Here is a 24,957-nt window from a genome sequence, read left to right on the forward strand (position 1 = left end):
CAAATCTTTAATTAATTTCTTATTCATCACTCAAACAAATTTCATATTAAAATTAATAAAAAAATTACCATTACAATATTTAAATTTAAGTACCGAAAACTGCTAAAATAGCAAATTTAAATCCAAATTTTCTCGGGGGGGACCCCCGTACCGCTTTAATACGGGGGGGGGGGGGGCATGCTTATTAACACCCTCATACACGAATCCTGGCTACGCCACTGGCCAGTTTAACCATCTTTAGGAAACAAATGTTCTGTCGCGCTGACGTCGTATAGACGTGTAGTGCGTGGATCAGCTGGGAATGTCCGCGCAAGGCGCCGGCGGTGAAAGCTCCGGACCTGATCTCGTCGCCCGTCCTCGGGTCCGCGGGGCCGTCCGAGTTTACGGGCCTTCTGCGGAGCCCTTGGATGGGAGGGGCGGAGGCGTGGGATGTGCGAGCCCTTGACCCGCCACCTCGCTTGACAGTCCGCCGGCGCGCCGGGGCGTGTCTCATCTTCCGGCACCGGAGGGGCGCCGCGGTCGGATGTGTCTTCTCGCCGACAATCTGTGCACGTCCCAGCAGTTTTCGTGCTTCTAACAACAACAAATACTTTTCCAACAGAACTGTTCGTCCGCCCTGCGCGTAAGCACAGATTACGTCATTCGGATGTCTCGAGCGAGAAGCCTGAGACGTACATCGAGTTCTGTCCCTGCCCGAACGCGCCCGAATATTCACCATCGGCCAACCTCGGGGATTTGTTTTATTTTTGCGCAGGAAAAATGAATTCAAATATTAAAAGTGGTCGGTTAGGTTAGCTACATTAAAACACTTTAAAACACTACGGACGGTTAGTTAGGTTAGTATAGCTACTTCAAAATAAACAGATATATATATAAACCCGAGGTTGTCCGAAGGTGAATATTCGGGCGTGTTCGGGCAGGGACAGAGCTTGATTTACATCTTAGGCTTCCCGTCTTGAGCAGGTTTCAACTCGCCTGTTTTTTTTTTTCTGAAGCTCTGCACACTGTGTGTGTGCCCGGCGGGTCCCTTTTCTCTGGGGGCTGTTCCATTAATCTCCCCCCCCCCCTTCAGTTAAACTCCTCTCCAAAATATTATACCACCTTCAAAATGAAATGGCGTCAAGTCGAGGGCCGTCACTTCCCAGGGGCAAATAGATTCGTCTCGGACCCCATCCCCATTACTTAATGCACAACTTTTAAAAAACCTTCTACACTAAAATAATAATAATAATTAAGTTACCGTGTCCATAGCTAACAAATGTGATCTTAGTTTGTAATGTTTCCAGTTAATTGTATTGGCAATCTAAACTGTATCTGACTGATAGACAACGCACAGCTTAGATCAGGTATTTGAAATGCCAGTGTCTTTAAAACACTGCCGTATAGTTAGTTAGTTGATTGACATTAAATTTTAACTCTGTAGTAGAATGCGAAAAGTTATTTTTCTGAAGTATTTCCGTAAAGGAGATATTTCAAGGGGAAAATAAACAGGATGGCAACTAAGGCTCGTGTGTGGACGGTTAACTAGGGCTCGTGTGGACATTGGGACAGCACTGAAGCTAGTCGTTGGAGGAGTCAAATGGGATAGCATATGCGGACAAGTAGCTCGCCTACACTCCTTCCACCACTGCATGTTTACACTACACAAGTACCTTACCCGTGTGGGTCGGTGCTGCGAAGTGAAGGAAAGCTGGCGAGCTGGTTCATAAACACGTGGTGGTCAGAAGCAGAAACTACTATATTTGTAGAGTTGCGCCATGAAAACGAACGTGTGTGGAACATTAACAATGTGCATGACACAAACAGGGACATTGAACAGGCAGCATTATGAGACTATTATTTTCTCCCTTCTGTACTCTTCTAAAGATTCTCGTATCTCTTACAAAAATACTTTAGCACAATTTTTCAAACATTTTCTTTCAGCACGGACGTCGAACACGATTGCTCATTGTGTGCTGAAAGCTACTTTTTTTTTAAAACTGAACTATCCCATTTTGGAGTTATTGAGAGTTCACTTGTCCTAGTGTTGCCTGAAATACCAGGTTGGAGACACTAATTGTTTTCAGCAAAATAAATGTCATCCTAGCAAATGAAAAATCTGATAGTAGTGAACTTTAACACTCAACTACAAACACGTGAATTTATTTCTACCTTTGTTTCGTAAGTTAGTATTTGTTGAAATTTGTTTGGAACCCGTTAAAATATCTTTTTTTTATTGCATGTGTTAATCGTGGTAATATGTATATTTGCATTTTTTTACGATTATTTTTAATACTAAAGTGTTAAATCAAATATAAAGTACAATTTTTTTTTAAGATGGCTTCGTTTCTTTGGCTTAAAGCACGCGAGAAGTGCACATAGATTAGTTTACTTACATGCCTGCATACAGCATACAGCATACTCCACTTCCAGCTCGAGCCGGTGGCAAGAGGACAAGTACACACAAGTGTATACTTCAGGTGAATCTGAAATTATGTTTCTCGATGATGAAACACAGCAGTATTTAAGTAAATCCATGGCTGTTAAAGATGGTTGTTAAAGCATGGCAGTCAACGGCCGTAAGTAGTCTTCATTGTCACACGAAGAAACGACAGGCGTAAGTTAAATCCGTACCTGCTGTTGTGGGCCATTAATTTTTTTGGGGTAATTTTCTTAAAATTATAATGAAAGTTTCAGCTATTCATTTTATGGGAAATTTACCACACAGATTAGATAAATTTTCCTAAGATTTAATTTTTTTCGTAAACAAATACGACGTATAGTAGAGATACCATGGATTCGTGTTAATGTCTTCATCATTCGCAATGTGTTATTGGGCTCATACATTAGAGCGCAATATATTAGTAGTATTAGGGCTTTGATACTGGTTCCAAAACAAACTGGGCAGGTTATAGATAAGATATGACTGCGGCGGTGGTTTTCAGCCTGCACTCGGTATGCACATTCATCTGAAATAAACCAAATCGTGTTTGAACTACGTTTGAAGGTCAGATTGATGTAGATCAATTGTTGTCCGCTGCGCAGGGGCCCATCATAGGCCTACGATCTGCCCACAAACTGTCAAATTCAGCTGATCTGGTAAGTCGGGATCAGAGCGTGACGAAAATCGAAAAATGCGACGCTCGGATGTGAAAGAGAAAAAGGGGGGGGGGGGGGGGCAGGGGGTCCACAGTTAGTACTTTCGTACTAGATCTAGTACTTTTATAAGTTTTTTTAGTGGTCTAGTACATTTACGCTCAGATCTAGTACTTTTTTCTTTAATATAATAATATTTCAGTAACTCCAATATGTTTTATTATTAAGCGTAATTATTTTCAAAAACTATGGAATGTATGTGTGTGTGGAGTGATATTTAAGTTAGAGCATTGCAATGTCATAATAACTTCCTAAATTGTTAAAACCATAACAAATTATAATTTAGTACTTTTTTTTTCTTTCAAATCTAGTACTTTTCTCTTGCCTAAATTGGTACGAAATATTTTTTCCTTGTGGACATTCTGGGGGGGGGGGGGGGGGAGGGGGTGATGACGAAGTAAAATAGTGTCTAATTGTGAACCTCCATTGTGTACTTTATTAGCTATCGCATCACATTACTTGCCGAAAACATAGATGGCGGCAGCAACGATCGATGGTACAATCCCATACGTGTTGACTTGCATACACGTACATGAGTTTTTCAAATATTTGGGTGCCCTACACATTTCCTGCCCCTCTACCTGTGACGTTTATTTTCTAACTCGTGTGGCGTTAAAGCCGCCCATTTATGTTTTACTAATAGCATGCCAACACACACACACTTTTTGCTTTAATAGTTAAATGTGTGAGTATTGGTTTGACACGCTGTGTATTAAACTAACGCTGTAAGTAAAGAAAACTTGATAAATTATAAATCCCAACAGCGTTCCAACTGCTTTCCGCCATGCCTCGTTCTGACAGTGAGTGATTTTTTTGACGTGACGTCTAATAAATCGATGAACGCCGGCTGCACGCACGAAAAAATGTCCCGTTACGCTGTGTCCCGTTACGCTCATTGTACGCTTACGCCGCATCTATCTCTCTTCCACTCGATTGGAACAACCATCGATTAGACTTTTTCGAGGCACATTAAACTTGAAACACTCCCATTCGTTTCCTACTGTTCCTATCATCGTCCTATCCTTAACAGAATAACACAGATTGGAAGAAGTTAAATAGCAAACATGTATAAAAATTATAGTTAAAATAATCTCTTTGTTAAAGTAATAAACTTATTTGAATTAATGAGTGCAAATAAAAGTAAATTTATCAATTAAATTGTAGATTTCATTTCACTCTTTTGTATCCATACGAAATAGTGATAATTCAATAAAAATGATTCAATTTTATTCATAAAAGTATGCAATCATTTCATCAATGTTTTGTTATGACGTTGTCACGTTAAACTATCGTCCGTAAACCGACTTTACAGACAACCAATTGTTTTTCTTTCTTCTAGCACACAAGCCGTTTAGTGGTGGACTCTTGAGAAATGTGCGCTCCTGTATGTCCACACACCTTGCCTGTGGTTCCGGGTTCCTTGGAGTCTTACGTATCAAGATAGCCATTCCCGTTAGGGGGAATTACGCGGGTAATTTTTTTCTCCGCTGAGCGTCTCCGGCGCTGAAGCTGTGTTTGGCATCTCGCTCGCCGCCTGGGGCCTGACACTAACACAGGAGCTACGAAGCTCTTATCTGAAGTCAGCCCCTAGGCTGTTATCAACCTCGAAATACGCACGTATGCAATAATAGCTGTTTTCCGTTTTCCAAGAACAAATTATTTTGTATCCATGTACAAAGTATTTAAGTTTAGTGAGTCCAAATCATCACTTTTATTGCGTACACGAATAAAACTATCTGAAAGGGTGATCACGCTTTTAAACTTGATTTTTTTTTTACATATGTTTATAGTCATGCGCACCTGTATACTTTCATGGTTTTTGTTGCTAGATTAATTGAAAATCCTAATTGGATTTGTTTCGAAAATAAAAGAATGGCCTGAAAAAATATGTTGCGTGCGAGTTATGAACAAAAAGAAAAACTCCACAAAACGACGACAACACGCAGTGCGTCAGAAACGCGCTCCTTCAGAACTGCTTAAACCGAAACAGAAGGGAAACTTACGTTTTTAATGTTAGTTATGTTTAGTCAGTTACGTTAATAATATATAAAATATAGTTGTTTAAGTATATTAAATTCTTGCAAAAATTGGTTCTTTGTTGTTTTTTTTTTATGGGAGGGTAGGATTATCGCATGTGTGTGCGAACGTAAATAAATTAAAGCTTGGTTAAGATATGACAGCGACATTTAAAATACGTTAAAATCTTAAAAAACGTATTTTAAGTGTCTCAAAATAGCGTGTATTTTTTTTATTCCGACCTGTGAAGTTCGAGCGGCGAACTTTGGATATCTTCGGGACTGAAAAAGGGGGGGGGGGGGGGGGGGAGGGTTTCACTGAATTTTATAGGATTCCCAATCAAAAACTCTCCGTGCTGCAGTGAGTTCAGTGTTCCGGTAGGTTGGAGTTCAGTTCATCGCGTTCAGCACGTCTTGACGAAATGGTTCTCAGTTGCAAGTAGAAAAGTGGAAGCGTGACAGTTAAGTCTTCCGCAAGCATCAAGTACTCACAAGGCACGCCCTCAGACAAGTAGCCTGTCTCTCTCTCTCTCTCTCTCTCTCTCTCGCTATTTCCCCTCTATTTATATATATATACACACACACACACACACACATATATATATATATATATATGTATGTATATCGCAACTGCCATGTAGGAATTTGCCGTGCTTATCCCCTCTATTTTAGGAGTATGCATTTCAAAAATGAGGCTGTACGAATAAACCTGTATGCGTCGCCATTTTTGCTGAAATACGGAAAACTGACTTCTAGTGCGTAACCGTGCCGATTGCTATGCAAAAATTTTCATCTGAATGTTTGCCTGACACGAAAATGATGTACGTCACTGGTAATTTTGAGCTGAATGCACATTGCGTTCGAACCGGAGCATGGTCGAAAAACCATTATAAACAACATAATCTAAGTTAGAGTTTGTATTCTACGCGATTAAAAAACCATCGTTTGTTTTCACTGCGTGATAATTTAAGAAGAGAAATTGTGATGCTCGCGATGAAAAAAAAAAGCATCGGCCAGCTTTTAAAGTGAAGTGTTTCGAAAATTGCTTCTTTATTTTTTTTTTATCGCGAGCATCACATTTTCTCTCGTTAAATTATCACGCAGTGAAAACAAACGATGGTTTTTAAATCGAAATATCATTATGAATTTTACACGTTTTTAAAGACAACTTTTGTGCAAAGGAGCTTAATGAAGAATTGTTTTCTACAGCTTTACAGTTACAGGTTGTAGGGCTAGTGATGGCTTGTGACTTGTGTGCTTTTATAAACTACCGTAAGTTTCTTGTGTCGCGTTTTACTTACCTGCGTTCTTACGTGTGTTTTTTTTTTTTTTTTGCGTTGTTTATGAATTCAGTGTTGGGCTTTACTTGCTGGACCAAAAAGGTGATTTGACAAGTCAGGGTGATTATGTTGAGTGGAGTACGCTCGCAAAGAGCGCGTATTGGCGGGGGAGTAGCTAGTACACTAGCCAAGTGCGATCGGGGCTTTTTAACCGGCCATATCTCGTGGCGGTCGTGGTTCCGGGGGCTGCCGCCAGCGCTGCTGACTGCGACCCCAGTTGGTGATTGGCCGGCGGACGGGAGACATGCATGGGAGATCTTCGGACGGGGAATTCGTCGGTGTCGGAGGAGAAGGGATGTTCGCCAGAATGCGAGCGCGTTGGAGATTCACCGAGATGCCGGTGGAACCAACACTTTTCACCAGAATGTCGGTGCAACCACCTGACATCCACGAAATAATTCAAAGAAATGTTGTTTTTTGTCAATGCCGACACTTGTCACGTGACTCAAGGTAGGAGACCCGGGTCATTCTTTCAGTACTGCTATTCCAAGTTCCTCCAATAGGCATTTAGGCGTAAAGGATTATCGGAAAGTGCATACTAAAGGATGTTAGTTTTTGACGTGACAGCGTCTAATAAATCGATGAACGCCGGCTGCACGCACGAAAAAGTGTCCCGTTACGCACATTGTTCCGTTACGCTGTGTCCCGTTACGCCCATTGTACGCTTGCGCCGCACCGACATAAGTGAAAACTCAAAACTTTGTTTATAAATGTGTAATATGAAATAATTTCTACGTCAAATGTACGTAAGAAAATGAATCCGATTACTAGTATAATTTCAAGAATTTATTCTTTTATTATTAAAAAAAAGTAGCATCTGTCGGTGAGTGCAGTAATAATAGGTTATGTTAGATATTTGATTACAGTTTATTTATATGAAAACTTGTTCATAATTATATTTAAACGAAAAGTTAATGTGGTTTTCATTGCTTAATACAACAATAATTTCGACAATAAAGGTTAATTATTCTTGCGTTTTAAAAATCTGATTACTAGTATAATTTCAAGTATTTATTCAATTATTATTTAAATAAAAAATGATTCAATTTTATTCATAAAAGTATGCAATAATTTCATCAATGTTTTGTTATGACGTTGTCGAGTTAAACTATCGTCCGTAAACCGACTTTACACAGACAACCAATTTTTTTTTCTTCCTTCCCACCCTTCCGAATATCTGCAGAGAACCGTGCAGAATCGCCGATGCAGCCTTTGATGAAAGGACGAATCTCTCGCATCCTTATATGCCTGGCCTTTGAGGGGGTTTATGGCGTTATCGTCAGCAAAAATCTGTTGCCTAGTCAGCCAGCTGACAAATGATTAACTCAAACTTATCAAAAATTAAAAATTGCCTTTGTTAAACTTAAATAATTGGCGAGAAAGAAAGTATTTCTTCGTTGATCACCAGGTTTGTGTTAGCGTGGAAATAATTCGGATATGCATTCACGGATAGTCTTTGTCACTTTTTCAGCCTTGAAATTAAATGTTCCTTGTCATAATGGCTCATCGGTAAATGACACATCCTTACTGTTCTGAAACGGCATACACTTAAACTTCTGGATATGGCTTTTAAAACTTTTTTGTGATTGTTTTTTGAAATGTATATTTATATAACCAGTGTCATTTACCAACGTAACCAGCTTCCGTTTTTACGTCTTCCCATTTCAGATTTAACTTTTCTTATGGAAACTTATAAAAAATTAATTTTTTTTTTTCGAATGTATTAATTTACAGAACAGATTTGTTCATCAGTGTATTTTAATTTCCCACAAATGTTAACTTTTAAAGTATTATTCGCAAAAAAAAAAAGGGGGGGGGGGTTGAATTTATTGGATTTGTATTTTTTTTATGGACATGATTGTTTTGTTGTTGAAGTCTGTCTGATGTTTCCATGCGATATAGACGTGTTTGGCTACATACAATCATACACCGGAATATGTCTCAACTCGTTATTTAATCACATGACTAAGAATTAGGGCTTTAATTATTTATGGTATTTGGTAGAGCAGGCTTACTCCTCAGATAGAATTATTTTTTGGTTGAGTCTGTTGTTTATTTGGGTTTTTCGGTCTGCTCAGAGTCGAGTAAAACGTTGTACATTTAACTTAAAATGACCAGTGAAGTAATTTCGTGTTGTTGCTTTTGGGGGATAAGAGATATTTCCTAAAGTATTTTTTTTTCCTTCGACAAGGTAACAAGGAAAGACTTATACATCTGAACTATATCGCATGCAGTGCTGGTTTTGTGAAGAATGGATTGACGGTCTGGATAACTTGAGCAATTCTAACACGACTGTGTTCGCTTCTAAGTTAGAACCCATACATTTTTTTATAACGACGTGCTGGGATTAAATAAATGTCATAGAACTATAAATGTGTTTTAAAATATCGAATTTCAAATTTCATCAATAAATCCTGATTTTTCACAATTATTCATAACAATATACAACACATTTAATGGAAAAATAAATAAAGTTATTAAATATATAAGTACTGCAGGGTAAGATGTGTTGGTTATTTGGAGTAGACTGGTGATTCCTGAGAGGTATAAGAGAAAGGAGGATTGGAAAGCCTGCAATTGTCGCAGCGAAAACAGGTCTTTCTAATATTACTGCGAAGAAAGGATGTATGTGACCCGTCCACTGGAAACTAGGCTCTCTTACATCCAGACAGTTTCCGTAGCCACTGGCCTTCGAACCTCTCCCGTTACCTGTTCAGTGTAATCACGCCGTTCGGTTTTCTCGAGCGAGCCAACTTGGAGACTGGTGCACTTCTCCTGGTACCCGCTTGTCATTGCCGTTTTCATTATTGTTGTATGACGCATCGATGAAAAAAGTCGGAAGTACTAATAGTATAAACTGCAAAACATGATTCAATAGTAAGAATATAATTTTAAGCGGTAAAATTCTTGAGCTTGAGTGGTTAGACCACTCCTCTCCCACCAAGGACATCCGGGTTCGATTCCCGGTGGAGTGACAACCGGGTTTTTTTTTTCACAATTAGGACGCGTGGCTGACGTTACGGTGAACCGGGCAGGGTTTTTCTCGAGAACCCCCCATTTTCTACTAATTAATACCGTAAATGCTCCCATTGTCGGCTCTTCTCATTTCATTGTTTGTAACTGCAATGAGCCCGAGTCGAGACATTAGTCTCACATTAATTTCAACATTTACTCACTCAAGCTAATGGACACGTGCATTGGCGGATGAAAGTTTTTTTTTTTTGTGAATGGGGAATTGAAAAAAAAAATAGGAATTTGAGTTAAAAAAAACTTAAATTAAAAACAAATAGAAATTGTCAATAATTTGATTTAAAACTATTTTTTTTCACTTTGCGAATGTTAAACAAGTGCAAAGATGATGTATATAAAAAATAATAACACCGTGGGCTTCTGTGTGCATAACGTCTCTGCGACTTTAAAAAGGTTTTGGAACACTTCTCTTCGGATGTGGTCGTGGAAAACGCAAGAGGGCTGGAAGTTGAAGAGTGCTCGCGCTGCATTGGTTCACCGCGCGTAGTTCTTAAAGCAGGCCTGACGGTGGCTGAGGAGCGGTGGCGGCTCGCTTGCGACACGGGAGACGTCGGCATTGAAGCGTTTCCCCCCTCCCTGCGCGAAGGTCGTTTCCGCGCCTTGTTGGCAGTCCTGCGCCGCCCCGCCCGAGGACGGCGCGCGCCGCCCCGGGAATACCCAAACCACGCGGCGCTGTTTCCTCCCTGCTTCTTCTCTGCTTCCTCCCTGCTTCTCTGCTACCTCTCTGCTTCTTCCCTGCTTCTTCCCTGCTTCCTCCCTGCTTCCTCCCTGCTTCCTCCCTGCTTCCTCCCTGCTTCCTCCCCGCTTCCTCCCCGCTTCTTCTCTGCTTCTTCTCTGCTTCTTCTCTGCTTCTTCTCTGCTTCTTTCCTGCTTCTTCTCTGCTTCCTCCCTGCTTCTTCCCTGCTTCCTCCCTGCTTCTTCTCTGCTACCTCCCTGCTTCTTCCATGCTTCTTCCCTGCTTCTTCCATGCTTCTTCCCTGCTTCTTCCCTGCTTCTTCCCTGCTTCTTCCCTGCTTCCTACCCTGCTTCTTCCCGGCCGCCGTCCTGTCTGCCATCCAGTGTGCCAGTTTTAACCTTCTTCTGCATGCGTAAATACGTTTAAACGCTAGGAGTAATCACAACTTTTAATAAACCTTACCCGGAGCTCTGCACATCAGCGGAAAAAAAAATTATTTTATTGACTCTCCATATTAATACATCTTAATCTACACAACAAAAATATTGCTATCAAGTTCACTTTAGCTCAATATCTGCTAGTGTAATTTCATGTCGTGTCAAGCTAATGCTTGGAACGTATGAGTGTATTTGTGGGTCCCTTGTTTTAACAATTCCCTGGGGAGATTATACGTATATGGCCAGGGCAGCAACTAGAGTCTCTGGCACCCGGGGCATGAATGGATTCGTGCGCCCCCCCCCCCCCCCCCTCTTTTTTTGCACATACCACACCAATAAAGCGGGGGGTCTGGGGGCCCTCCCATGGAAAAATGGTGCTATTTAAGCATTTTCGGTACCTACATATAACAGTTTCTGTGCTACTGTAACTTCCATGCATGAACCCACTAGTAGGAATTACAATGCAAGCTATTTCGGCGCCCCCACAGCTTTGCGCCCGGGGCCTATGCCCCGCTTGCCCCCCCCCTAGTTGCGGCCCTGTATATGGCCATGACTTGATATTATTTCTATAATTAGTGTTAGGTTCTTATATTTTTTTTCCTTTAATATGTGAAGATTTATGTGTACAAATGAATATGTATGTGTATTGGCATTATCTTTTAGGAACACACTATTGACATTGAATCTTTAAATAGTGGTTTTGAAAGTCTTTTTTAAATGGTTTCAAATTGGTTTGAACTTATCTGTTTTATTATTTTCTTTTCACTTTGACCTAGAGCTACTTATTTGATGGGCCACAGGAAAAAAAAAAAAGAAAACTGCTCTGGATTTCAAACTTCGGAACATAATGAAGTGGGTATGAGCCAGTAGTTGAAATCATAGTTGTCGGGGCCAAGGACAGATAGGCCCTATAATTACGCTGACTGTCACTATGTCATGGTGAACCACAAAAGTAGAAGTACTCTACCATGTGCTAGGACATCTCCACTGCAGCCAATTTGTTGGCTGAAAATAAGCTAGTCTGGGCACCAAACAAAGTTGGTGTTTCATTATACAGTGATCGTTATTTCTTGCTGAATTTGTGGTCTGCCGAAATGAAGGCTGCAGTGTGCTCCACAGCCTTTTTCACTTAAATTTTTTTTTAATTTATGTACTTGTCAAATCCCAAATCATATTGTTGACAATATTTTTCCAGTTAAGTATGCATTTAGGAAACTTGAAATATTTAGTGTTCCATATATTCGTGACTTCTGAGCATATGCAGAGTTTATATGATTTTTCTGCAATGAAGTTACTGTATGTTCTGTTTGTTGCAGATGGTACTTTGGCAAGATAAAACGTATTGAAGCTGAAAAGAAGTTGTTACTGCCAGAAAATGACCATGGAGCATTCCTTATACGAGATTCTGAAAGCCGCCGTAATGACTACTCACTGTCAGGTAATTTTTATTACAAACTGATCTCGTCAATAGTTTTCTATTATAGAAATTTAATTAGTGTCCAATGTTTTTGTGTCTATATAAATATATTTTTATCCTTTTTTTTAATGATGCTAGTATCACTGTGCTAAACCATGGTAAATCACAGTAGAAATTAAAACTTTTTCTTTATAAGAATTCAAAGATGACCATCTTTTGATTTAGATTTTGACATAAAAAATTTTTTCCTTAAACTATCAACTAACACACAAATGTTTTGTACTAAAACGTAATCTAGGAACGTAAACTAAGAAACATATATGTTTGTAATAATTAAGTTGATGAAATAATAAGCTATGTTCTATTGTATTTTTTCATAACCCATTTTCTGATAAAAACTTTTTTATTCTGTTTAGTACAATTCAAAGGTATGTAACTTGCTTCTTTGAGGACAAAAATAAATCCCTTATCAGCTTGGCATATGATGTTTTTGCTCTTGATTATGAAAAATTAATGGCAACTAAATTTAAGATTATTATTAGTTTGTACCTGAGTTCGCTTGATGATTGTGGCATTTCTGTCCTACATGTGTGGTCAGGTTTAGAAATAAAATTTGGTTTGGAAGGCTACTTATCAACTGAATTTTGTTAAAGTGAAAAGTATTTTACGTGCAGGTCTGTGTTTCTTTCTTTGGTTGATTTTTCGTTGTTGTTAATTGACCATTTTCCCGAGCTTCAGCTGATAGCTCACAGCAGTTATGAAATGATGGAGAAGTGTGACCGCAGCGTAGGCTGTGCGATTGCTCCCCAGTGCGCGACGGCGACACGGTCAAGCACTACCGCATCCGCCAGCTGGACGAGGGGGGCTTCTTCATCGCCCGCCGCACCACGTTCCGCACCCTGCAGGAGTTGGTCGAGCACTACAGCAAGGACGCGGACGGGCTGTGCGTCAACCTGCGCAAAGCCTGCATTCGGGTGAGTTTCCGCTTTGCGGGGCGAGTGGCACTAACGCCGCTTGTTTCCCGCGGCCGCCGGTAAGTTCCCAGATTCTTGATTAGTTCGATTGTCGCTCAGAGAAATTTTTTAATCTTTTAAGGTGATGAAATTTGAAGCACACTATTAAACTTTGGATTGTGTTACAGCATCTTTACTTGCCTTTTTCATTTATCTCCTTTTCCATCTGTTTTGCATTAAACAATTGAATACTAGTCCATGTGAAATTTCATTTCATTAATATTTTTGACAGCGAAAATTAAATTATTGAACTATTGGTTCTGGTCGACCGGTGGCAGTGGTCTTAAGCCGCGACCTTTGTGGGTACGCCTCGTACACGCGGTTTGTCTGTTGTAAAGCAATTTGCATCCGTATAAAGGTCTTGGCACTCCTAGTTATGACTGTGCAGCGTCTGGTGATCTAGTGCATCTGGTCGCTGCAACATAAAGAGGCTTCTAGGAAACTGGGAGTTGTGGTTGCAACTGGATGGCTGGTACTTCTTCCTAGTTTATGAATGGGTACTTTGAAACTTGGGTATTTGCTTGCGTTCTTGCGACAGTTGTGTGGTTCATCACAATGGGTATACCTGTTCTGCCTGGCCTCACTGAAATTAAACATTTTATGCTTCTGTCAGTCTGAATGCGATCATGGTTCAAAGGTCATAACTGTTTAGGGAATTTACGCGAGGTTTCTGCAGGTACCAGAGAAGTCTAAAAATCGGCAGTTTATCAAGAAATTTTTGTTGATCATTCATTATTCAATCCTTAAAGTTTGTAATTGCTTTGCAGGAAAAAAATACATCCGCCTCATGCCATTGGTGATGTTGTAACAAAGGTGGGAGGGTGGTTAATAGTTCTTGCTGTATCTATCAGATAATGGTTTCTCGCAAAGTTCAATCACACACACAATGTGGTAGAAACACAGAGTTAGGCTCGGTAGGTAGATGAGGGTAGAGATTTCTCACCTCTCCTCAGCTTTTTAACTGGAGTGTCATGGCGTATCAGGGGTCTGGGGGGGGGTATGGAATGCCCCCACGTGTAATGGGGGTCTCGGGGGTCCTCCCCTTTAATGAAATTTAAAAACCAACATTGAATTGTTTGTTTTCTAAGCTTTTTCAGACTACTTTCACCACAAATCATATAATAATGGCTAACATTCTCTATTTACCCATTTACAATTGTTTGTAAATTATTGAATTTTTTTTAACTAAAAAATGGGGTGGCTAAATACTGGGTTTGGCAATTCTGGGGCGGCAACTGCAAGAACTGCCACCCCTTGCCACCCCTGATTTAGGCCCCTTAAGTAGAGCCAGGAAAGTTCACTCTCTGGTTTTTGTCTGCTAGGAAAGCCTTGCTGTCTTTGCGGCTGACAGCTAACTGCTCAGTATCAGCTAAGTCTTTTGGCTTTACTTACTATCTGGGTGGGAGGAGGTTGGGGTGGTAGCGATGCTGCAACAGTAAACTATGGAACACATACTGGTGCACTTGGAAATGGCGGGTGCTGTAGACGATATGTTCTGCCAGCAAGACTAGCTTCTAACTTGGCCTGGCCAGAGGAGGTATACAAAGTTACCAAAAACTTCATTATTTTGATAGTGTGTGTTTGTATCTAAATTGAGGTATGTCGGGAAGAAAATGTTTTCCGTGTGATATGTTGGTAGTAGTTAGTTTGAAAGTCTCTCGTAATGTGAAATCTTGTGGTAAAAAAATTTGTCTTATTTTTTGAAATAACAAATTCTTTGGCATAGATTTTTGGTAAAATATAAATTAAAGTTTTCAACATGTTCAGTGCTGTTACATAATAGTATTTTGATATGAGAAATGATTGTTTTATTGAAATATCTTTGCATTAGATTTTTGTGTTTGTGTAAGTATTGTATGCATTTGTAACTTATGATATCTTTTCTCCAGGGCTATTGCTTGTTGGTATACTTAGAAGTGTGGGTTATAATTTCCTGTATTACTCATTGATTAGTTTATGATGCTTAGGTGTAAGTTAATATTTAGTTGGCTATGCAAATTGTGACCTGATTTGATTAGATTACCAGCATTAGCAACATATTAAGCAAGCATAATTACTAACATTGCTGTTTAGTTTTTATTTTTCAGTTCAGTTCACAGATTTAATGCCAGTGTCTGCAAAAAAAAAATATATTTTTGGTGCCAAGAATAGTCACTTGAATTTGAAATAAAGCATTCTCAGAAACAATAATCAGAACCATTCTCTGTGCTCAAATAATTTAGTTTTAAAATATATGTACATTACTAATCATCACTTAGGTACCATTCATTTTTTTTTCCTTTAGATAGCAGAAATTTTATTTGATGTAAAAAAATGTAAGTTTCCCTACATCCAAAACTATGAGCAAGTAAACAACATCACTGCGAACAATTTTATTGGTGCAGTTCTTTCCTAGCATCTTGCCTTATCAGTACACACAATGTAACCCTGCCATGATTTAGGGTTTAGTTCATGAGACGAGCATTCAAGCCATAATAAATGTGAAAAATATGTCTGATTAGGTGCTACGGCTTTTATAGTTGCAACTTTAGTTTATCATCTGGTTGGTGGAGTCCAAAAATTCTTGTGAACTTAGTTTAAATTTTGCAGGATTTTTTCTTTGCAATTGCATGACTTTTTTTTCCTTATATCATTAAGTGATGGGTTTTTTTTAGGATCTGTTTTGTTTAGTAATGCCTCTCGCATTTTTATTTGCTATTGATTTACATTGCTGCTCTTCTGCTATGCCATTAAACAGTATGTACATTCCAACAAAAAATAAAATTAATTGATTGGCAAACAGTTACTTTTAGTTTCCCTCTTTTTTTTTTATTTATTAAAAAAAGGTGAATGACTGCTCTAGGAAGTTATTTGTTACATTCAATGTGGAACATTATTTTTAAAATACTGGCAGACTAATGTTTTCCATTGATGTAGTGTTTATATCCATACACTACAATCTTAATTTTAAGTAAGAGAAGTAATTTTACTGTGTTAATGCCAATTATATTTTTTTTGAGTGCTATACTAATTAATTTAATGATCTATAGCTACATAATTTGAGTTATTCTTATTCATGGTAAAAATAAGTTTCCTAACCATCAAGGTTCTGAGGAAATATTTTAATGTTGGTAAAGTAACTTTAGGTATTTTTGAATTTTTTAAATCACAGTTTTATGTAAACAATCCGGAAGTTTTCAGTAACCATTACATATTTTATGCCGGAGATAACTTTGAATTCATAGTGAATTATTTTCAATTCAGTGTGACATTTGTTACAATACGAGGATATTAAAACATTTTGTTATATATTGGTTTTTAATTTTATCTGACACAGGAATTATTTTATAACAGTTTTTTTTCTTCTATTTTGAATAACACCTAGTGTCAGTCTTACTAATTAATATTGCTTTGCAGTCATGTCCACTATTTGATTTTTTGTTCTTTTTCTTTCACTGCTTGCCAAACGGACATTTTGGTAAATTATGATGTACGTAGTGTAGACCTGTTGTTTATGGTATCATGTTCTAGCTTAGCTGTTAACTGGATTTTTAAAAAAAAAACTTACCAATGGAAAACTGCAAAAGAGTTTATGTGAATCCAGATTTTTTATTTACATGAGATTCCATCTAACTTCTTGTGCACCATTCTTTTTTTTATATCGCAGGTGGGACACTTGTGTTAGATTTTGACATTGATTTCTATTACAAAGCGTGGTTTTCAATATGAACCATCTGACATTTTTTTAGAATTGCTTCCAAGACAGATTCTGTGGGTTGACTACTTTGCATGTGTGTCTTGTCATTATTCTCGTAGTTTGCTGCACTTAAGTTCTTATGTTCAGTTTTCAGTATTGACTGCCATTTGCAGAGTTATAAATAAGGCAATGTAAATTTAATGAAGGCATAATTTTATATCAGACATAATTCTAGATTTACATTTATATTCTGAGGTTTTTGCATTTTGTTTAAAATAATAATAAAAAGCTCAAAATGGACTGAGACCGCCAAGTTACTAGTAGTGCTTGCAAATCCTAAGTTTTTAGCTATCATTTCGTAGTTAAAAAATTGATTAAAGATTTTAGTTTCATATTGATAATGTAGTATTATTTACCTCGGAAACGCAAAGTTATGTTTGAATTACATAAAACCACTCATGTTACTGATATTTTACAGGCTCCTTGTAATATGACAGGCACCTTTTACTTATCATAAAGTGAACTGAACTTCATCGATAAGTGTTTTTGGTGTGTTATATTTATTTTAGTCTGGAGAGCACATTTATCAAACTTAGCTGTCCAGATACATATTACTACAATGAAACTAATATTTGTGATACATAGCACTTTTTTTATTTATTAGGTACTTATTCCTTATAACTAAAGCTCCCCTATTGGAAATTATTTCTTAGAAGAAATGTTTAAAAATATTGAAAAGTTTTCACTTTGTAAAGATACACTCATAATATGCAGGATTTCAGTTGAATAAAATTATTTTTTTTGTACTTACTGATAGGCAGGTTACCTTACAAAAATATCTTTACCAATAATTAATTCTTAATGACAAAACAATTAACCATTCATGTATGTAATTTTTTGTATGATTATGATGATGATAATTCTAGTCCAGCCCTGCTAAAAAGCTACAAGTTTTAGGACTACACACTTTTTTTTTATTAAATGAGGCTACACCTAACTATAATATGACAAGGTCAGATTTAATACAGAACAGAAAAAAATTCAGGCTCTGTTACACTTCATTATAAAGGATAGGGAATAATTTGTTACCTGTATGTAGCTTATCAATTTACATATATACAGCATTATTATAATTCTGGCAAAATGTTTGTTGTTTTTTTATCTCAGTGTATGTATGTACATAGTATTTCGAAATTGCTCATAATATGAAAATATGACTATCTGAAGAAAGTTACTTCACCATATATTCTCTGCCTTTGTTAAAAAATAATTTATTATAAATGTTAGTTCAGTTGACACAATACTAAAACCTTTTTGATGCTAACAAATGAAAATACTGGCATATCACAAAACTTGGTGTTATAATTGTTTGCATGGTGATACAATCACACAATTAGATTTATTGTTGTTACTGTAATTTGTGTATGTATGCTTCTGGTTCTTCCTAGTTTTCAGTTGTGTATCCACAGGCTTTTTAGTCGTTAATATTAGTTTTATTCAACTTTCACAACCTGCTGATAGTTTTTGAATAGGACTTAATAATATCTTCATGCTTTTCTGAGTCCCTTCAAAAGTAAACATTTATTTAAATAACATTTAAAAAAATAACTTTTTCTCACACACTATTACCACACACTATTACCATTGTTATTTGAAACGAGGATTTAAATTTGTTTTATTTATTTATTTACAATTGCGAAAGGCCTGTCTTCTGCAAGATGCTTAGGTTGGTAGGCACAAAACAGCACACTTAACAAGGGAAGTTACGACGTTCGGATCACTGATTTTATTCCAACTTTATACACACTTTTAGTAGTCCATTAAGACAACATAATGTGCGAGTAGTATGGCGTACTACTTGGGCGTTTTCGAGTTAATCTCGAGAGGAGTTTACGTGTCGAATGTGTACCGGTGCGTTGTGACCGTGAGCGGGAGACGGCGGCGGTCGAGTGGTTAGCATTCAAACTCGGTAATCGCCGGATCTCTGAATTTTAATTATTCACGGAGTAAGGTGATGCAGTAGTATGATACTGTACTCATAATCTTAACTGTAATCACCTTCTGGAAAATAGCAGCATTAAAGTTTCTTCCTACAACAGACAACACCAACCTTTAATATTTACATTAAACAATACTAATTATATTTTATATAATATCATCAAAACCTTCAATAAGTATGATGGTTTCCTTTCTTTATTAGCTAGTAAAATAACTGTTTAATCCGGGTTCCAACATCCGTGAAATCACTCCGGTCAGATATTTTGCGACGGTTCCTCAGTATGTGTAGACCGTTGCTGGTTCCTTCCCCGATGTCCCTCGTGTGACGCGAGCACCGATGGTGTTGTGGACGCTCTGTGAAGCTGGATCTCTGGATTTTCATTACTCATGGAGTAAGGTGATGCAATAGTAAGATACTGTACTCATTTTCTGGAGGTTCCGGGTTTCAATGTGGGTCCAACATCCGTGAAATCGCTCCGGTCAAATAGTTTGCGACGGCTCCTCGGTATGTGTAGACGATTGCCGATGTCCCTCGTGTGACGCGAGCGACGACGGGCAGGGAGAGGGCGGGAGCGAGGCGGCCCGGCAACGAGCTAGCGGCTCGTGCGTGTCCGCAGGTGGAGAAGCCGGTGACGGGCGGCCTGTCGCACAGCACCCGGGACCAGTGGGAGATCGAGCGGTCGTCGCTGCGGTTCGTGCGCAAGCTGGGGCACGGCCAGTTCGGGGAGGTGTGGGAGGGCCTGTGGAACAACACGACGCCCGTCGCCATCAAGACGCTCAAGCCGGGCACCATGGACCCCAAGGACTTCCTGGCGGAGGCGCAGATCATGAAGAAGCTGCGGCACACCAAGCTCATCCAGCTCTACGCCGTCTGCACCATGGAGGAGCCCATCTACATCATCACCGAGCTCATGAAGAACGGCAGCCTGCTCGAGTTCCTTCAAGGTCGGTCCGCCTGCCTTCATTTCTTACGTTAATCGTTATCTGCCCCAAGGACCCGCCGGTTTCTGCCTTGCCTGCTGTCTTTTATCTATAAGGGCCTTACAATAATTGGACGGTCTCCGGGTAAAAGGTAACAAGTCACATTTTGGTGATTTTTAGTTTATTCCAGCAATAAACTCATTAAGTATACTTAGAATATGTAATGCATTTTTAATCATTGGCAACTATGTTTGTAAATAAATGAATAATGCAAGAAAAATTTAAGTATTTACATTCAATTTTTATCTAAGAGTTTTTTGTTTCTCCTGCAAAAAGTGAATTCTTGACTTGTTACCTTTTACCCGGAGACCGTCCAATTTAACATTGGGTTATTTTCCCAATTTTTGGTCAGACACGGGAATAATTGTATTTTCCTATGTTTTTATATTCTTTGTGTAGCCTGATATTTTATACCATGCCCCAGCCTGTAACCAGTGAGAGAAAAATAGCTAAATATTTTACACAAGAAGAAAACAATACTACTGGAACTGATTTTTTTTTTGTGTTTGGTTGCTTCTGCAGGTTTTTTTTTTATTGTTTAGGTGGGTGGTCACGTACCATGTACATATGTATATGTACAAAAAAACTTGACAAATGAGTAGGTGGTTGTAATAAAATTTAATTAAATAAAATTAGATGAATGTTTTTGGGTCTAGCTCACAGTGCTGGTTGGAGCATGGGAAAGATTTTAGCATGGTCAGGGTTGGATTGATTATGGAAAATTTGGCATCACTTTCCACGCAGCATTAGGGTTTTTTATACCAGGTTTTATGAAGGAATGGGAGTAGACGAGTTAATTTGAATGCATTACCTAATTGTGGGATCTTGGAAGATGACCTCCTATTGAGTAACCTTGTTGTTAATTAGTCAAACAAAAAAGGTTAAGTGTATGCTTGACTTTCTATGAATAGATAACTTGCAGATAACTTGCGACAAAATTTGTATCAAAGTTTAATCTGCAAAGCTTATGTAGTGTAATCATCGTAGATGTTTTTGTAAATATAGTTGAGAGGAGTTAAGTTGTTGGAAAACTGTTTTCTTGCTATGGCATTCACAAAGTTATTCTTGAAGTGGAATAAATGAAGGATCTAATAACTGATGCTATTTTGATGGTTACCAGCCGTTACAGTAGATTTTTAAATACGCCATCTTCAAGACAATGCATTCCATCACACACATGTGAACTGCGCTATAGTAATGTTCTCTTGTTTAGCCACATCACATACCATTTGTAAAACATCTTTATCCTGGTGAGCTATAAGGAACATGAACCAACTGTACTGTTGCACGCTCACCTGAGCTCAGCGGGGAATACCTCCGGACAAATATGCAAGCGCATGCACTTCACGGTGGTCCTTTTTTACACATTGTCATAACTCCATACATATTGGGATGTACTCCACTTAATTTCTGTCATCCACTTCTTTGTTTATTCCACTTTGTCACAAATCACCTGGTATATCAGGGCCTTAACAGAATAGCTGCTTAAAAATGTTGCAGATTAGGAAAGATTTTTTGGAAGTTAATTATTTTTTTAAAATAAAATCTGACAGTTTGCTTTTGCAATACAAATTTATGTCCAGTCGCATTGTTGAAGTGATCTAAATCTATGTTTCGATCTGTATTCCTTAGAAAGTGAGGATGATTACAATGAAATAAGATAATATTTTTCTAGGTTTTTATTATAATAAATTAAAAGTTAGATTCCATTTATTGAACTGCATAACTTTGAAAGAATTCCATAAATGCCATTTCAATTTCAATAGATTGATTAAAATTATTTAGATGTTCAATGTACGTACAAGAATTTGAGTACTGTATATCTTATTTATATTTATGCTACTTTACGGATATTAAAACATAATTTACAATTAAATCGGGAAAGTAAATCATTTTTTTTTACTTTGATGTGATAACCACCAACTGTCCATAATTTATTCATTATTAAAATCAGCATAGAAAATTTAAATATTTATGTTTGATTGTTTTATTTTGTAGCCAATCTGCACTTGTGATTATCTCTGCGAAAGACCGAGTTTATTTTATTAGATTTGATTGAGCAAATCATACACACACTGTAATGTTTGCAATAGAACTGTAAACTGTTGGAACACCAGATCATTTTAAAACTAGCTGTTTGAGTGCAACTTGTCTCCCTGAGAGCGCTGGGCAGTGGCGTAGCCAGGATTTGTGTATGGGGGGTGTTAAGAAGCATGCATGCCCCCCCCCCCCACCCCCCCCCCCTTATTAAAGAGGGGGGGGGGGTCTGGGGGTCCTCCCTCGGGAAAATTTGGATTTTAAGGTGTAAAATAGTGCTATTTTATCAGTTTTCGGTACTTAAATTTAAATATTGTAATGGTAAAAACTTTATTAATTTTAATATGATATTTGTTTGAGTGATGAATAAGAAAATTAATTAAAGATTTGGAGCTAGGGGGGAGGGAAGTTGAACCCCTTAATTCCCCCCCCCCCCTGGCTACGCCCCTGGCGCCGGGCAGTGCCAAGTTGACGGCGACGGCCGTGTGTCGTGTCTGTGCGAAGGTAAGGGACGGGCCCTGAAGCTGCCCCAGCTGATAGACATGGCCGCCCAGATCGCCGCGGGGATGGCGTACCTCGAGTCGCAGAACTACATCCACCGGGACCTGGCCGCCCGCAACGTGCTGGTGGGAGACAGCAACATCGTGAAGATAGCGGACTTCGGTCTGGCCCGGCTCATCAAGGTGAGGCGCTGCGGTCGGGTGTGGGCGTCGCAAGGATGTATGTTTTTTGGGGGGACTTCAATTGATTTAGTTGTTGAGGAATATCCATCCCCTGAAAAAAAAGTGGGGGGTCCAGGGGTCCTCCCCCGGGAAAACTTGGGGTTTGAAGGTGCAAAAAGGTGGTTTTTAGGCATTTTTTCTTTCCTAAATATTCTAATTATAGTTGGTTTGCAATATATAATTTATTTTTTATAAAAAAATATTTTCAGAGAACAAATTTGTAAAAACATAGGTTAACATATCTGTATTCGGTATGGGACCTGATTTTGATTTTACACGAAGATCGAATTAAAAAGTGCTCACATTACCACGATTGGACTAAATGCATCATGCGCAACATATGGGTTATATCACGGAAATCATATTTTTAATATAACTACGAAACTAAATATATTATTGGAGGGGACAAAATTGAAGACTTTTATTATTGGGGGGGACGTGTCCCCCCGTCTCCCCCGGTTGCGACGCTCATGGGTCGTGTAACCGCCTGAGATGCAATGGAACCAATCTTCGTTGCTAAAAGCCATGTTACTGCTGGTATGGTACTAAAGGCGATGATGTTATCAGAGCGTAATGCGAATTTATGTATCGTACATAGCTATCAAATTACTTGCCTAAAACACACATGGTGACTGCAGCAGCTATCAATGGCGTATTTGCATTATTCATTACACTTGCACACCTGTATGCACAACTGCATGCTTGCACACTTAACTGTTTTAAATATTTGTGTACCCTACAACTGCCCTATCCCTCTATCTGTGATGTTTCACATCCTACGCCTCTACTAGCCACGTACCTAATTATTAAGTAGTTTATTTTGAATATGTGACTAAAAAAAAGGAATGATTTTTGTGTACCCCATCTGGAAAAACTGGAAATTATCTTCTGGTGAGCGACCACAGTAAAATTATTCGGGAAAAAATTTTAGTTACTAATATTTTTAATTTTTCACAAATAGCAGATAGGGTGAAGAATATATATCCATTGCAAAAAATTACTTCAAGAGTAATTTCCTTTGGTTATGTACTTCAGTACACTACCAAAACGTCTTTAGTATGTAGTTGAACTCGCTGGAAGATGCTGAAATGATTTCTTAATATAGGCGATGGCCGATTCCTGCAATATCCTTGGTGTATATAATTTGTTAGCTTATCCAAATGACCTCACAGTCTACAAAAATCTAAACACAAATAAAGGTACATAACCAGATTAGGGTTATAAGCTATTATCACTAATAATGTAATAATTACACTTGAAAAATAACTCGTTAATCTACTAATTCTTGTACACCCATTCAGTGGTTGTATAGTATTTGTTTAATGTCTTAGGAAGTCACTAATGGTGCTTGGAACATACTCACACAGCCAAATGGTAGCCAGAGCCCTACAAAACCAAATGGTTGTAAATTTGGTATAGCCCACACACCCATCAATGGTTCTAAAAACATCAATTTTCGTAACTACGCTTCATGTATCTACATGGCCAACGTTTACTTTGAATATGTGTAGGACTTGAGAGATAAATGCTGCACCCAAGGATATATATATATTTTTTTTTAACTTCCTTGGCCACGCTCCACCGACATGCATCATCTTCCTCGTAAGCCCTCAGTCAATCCTGCTTACCTCTCTTGCTTCTCACCTGAACGCTCACAATTCACAAGACTTCTGGCACATGCAGGGCCGGCGCGTCCGTACAGGCGAACCAGGCAACCGCCCAGGGCGCCAAGTAGCTGGGGGCGGCGCAGCACGACACATAACAGCTGATATTACATGTTTAACGATTACTGAAACTAGATGAAAATGGATTTCTGTAACAGTTTGGAATGTTTATATTGATATAAGTAATTATTTGAAGTCCACGGTGACCTGTTTAATGATTTGTGATAAGTAAAAAAGTAAAAAAAAAAAAAAATTACACAAGCCTTCTTACATTTGATTGTTGACAAAATCTTAGGCTTACGTGATGTATTTTGAGGCGAGAAATTTTTTTTTTTGGGGTGTCCAGCCCTGGGGGGGGGGGGGGGGGGGGTATTAAGGTTTTTCGCCTAGGGCGCCAATTTACCTTGCACCGGCCCTGGGCACATGCTGTAGCTGAATCGCGACGTGGTCGGGATGGTCCGTGCGTCCACGGAAGTCTTACCTGCCTGTGCAGGAGGATGAGTACGAGGCGCGGGTGGGCGCTCGCTTCCCCATCAAGTGGACCGCGCCAGAGGCCGCCAACTACAGCAAGTTCTCCATCAAGTCGGACGTGTGGTCCTTTGGCATCTTGCTGACGGAGCTCGTCACCTACGGACGGATACCGTATCCAGGTGAGCGTGTGCTGCTTGCCGCCTTGCTGTTCCAGGGCGGCCTGAACGTGGATCACGCCCCACACACCTTGTACTCAGCGACATCGTAGCATTTCATGTGTTGTCGCAATAGTTTTTTTTTTTTTTAATGCTGTCATTTGCCATGTTGATATTGTTTTGTAACACA

General features: G+C 38.8%; 1 protein-coding gene across 2 annotated transcripts in view; it reads left to right on the forward strand.

Annotated features, from left to right (window-relative positions):
* Window positions 1-24,957, forward strand: part of LOC134540400 (tyrosine-protein kinase Src42A) — a 66,813-nt gene that overhangs the window by 37,073 nt on the left and 4,783 nt on the right. The window contains exons 1-6 of one of the 2 annotated variants that reach the window (XM_063383111.1): window positions 6,591-6,940; window positions 11,950-12,071; window positions 12,861-13,024; window positions 19,355-19,682; window positions 22,260-22,438; window positions 24,635-24,791. In XM_063383111.1, coding sequence (XP_063239181.1) covers window positions 6,735-6,940; window positions 11,950-12,071; window positions 12,861-13,024; window positions 19,355-19,682; window positions 22,260-22,438; window positions 24,635-24,791 — 1,156 coding nt within the window. In that variant the 5' untranslated portion in view covers window positions 6,591-6,734. Of the gene's footprint in view, window positions 1-6,590; window positions 6,941-11,949; window positions 12,072-12,860; window positions 13,025-19,354; window positions 19,683-22,259; window positions 22,439-24,634; window positions 24,792-24,957 lie in introns of those variants that run through there. The other variant, XM_063383110.1, reaches the window with a different exon arrangement.

Source organism: Bacillus rossius, chromosome 16 (assembly GCF_032445375.1).
Source record: "Bacillus rossius redtenbacheri isolate Brsri chromosome 16, Brsri_v3, whole genome shotgun sequence".
Lineage (NCBI taxonomy): Eukaryota > Metazoa > Arthropoda > Insecta > Phasmatodea > Bacillidae > Bacillus > Bacillus rossius.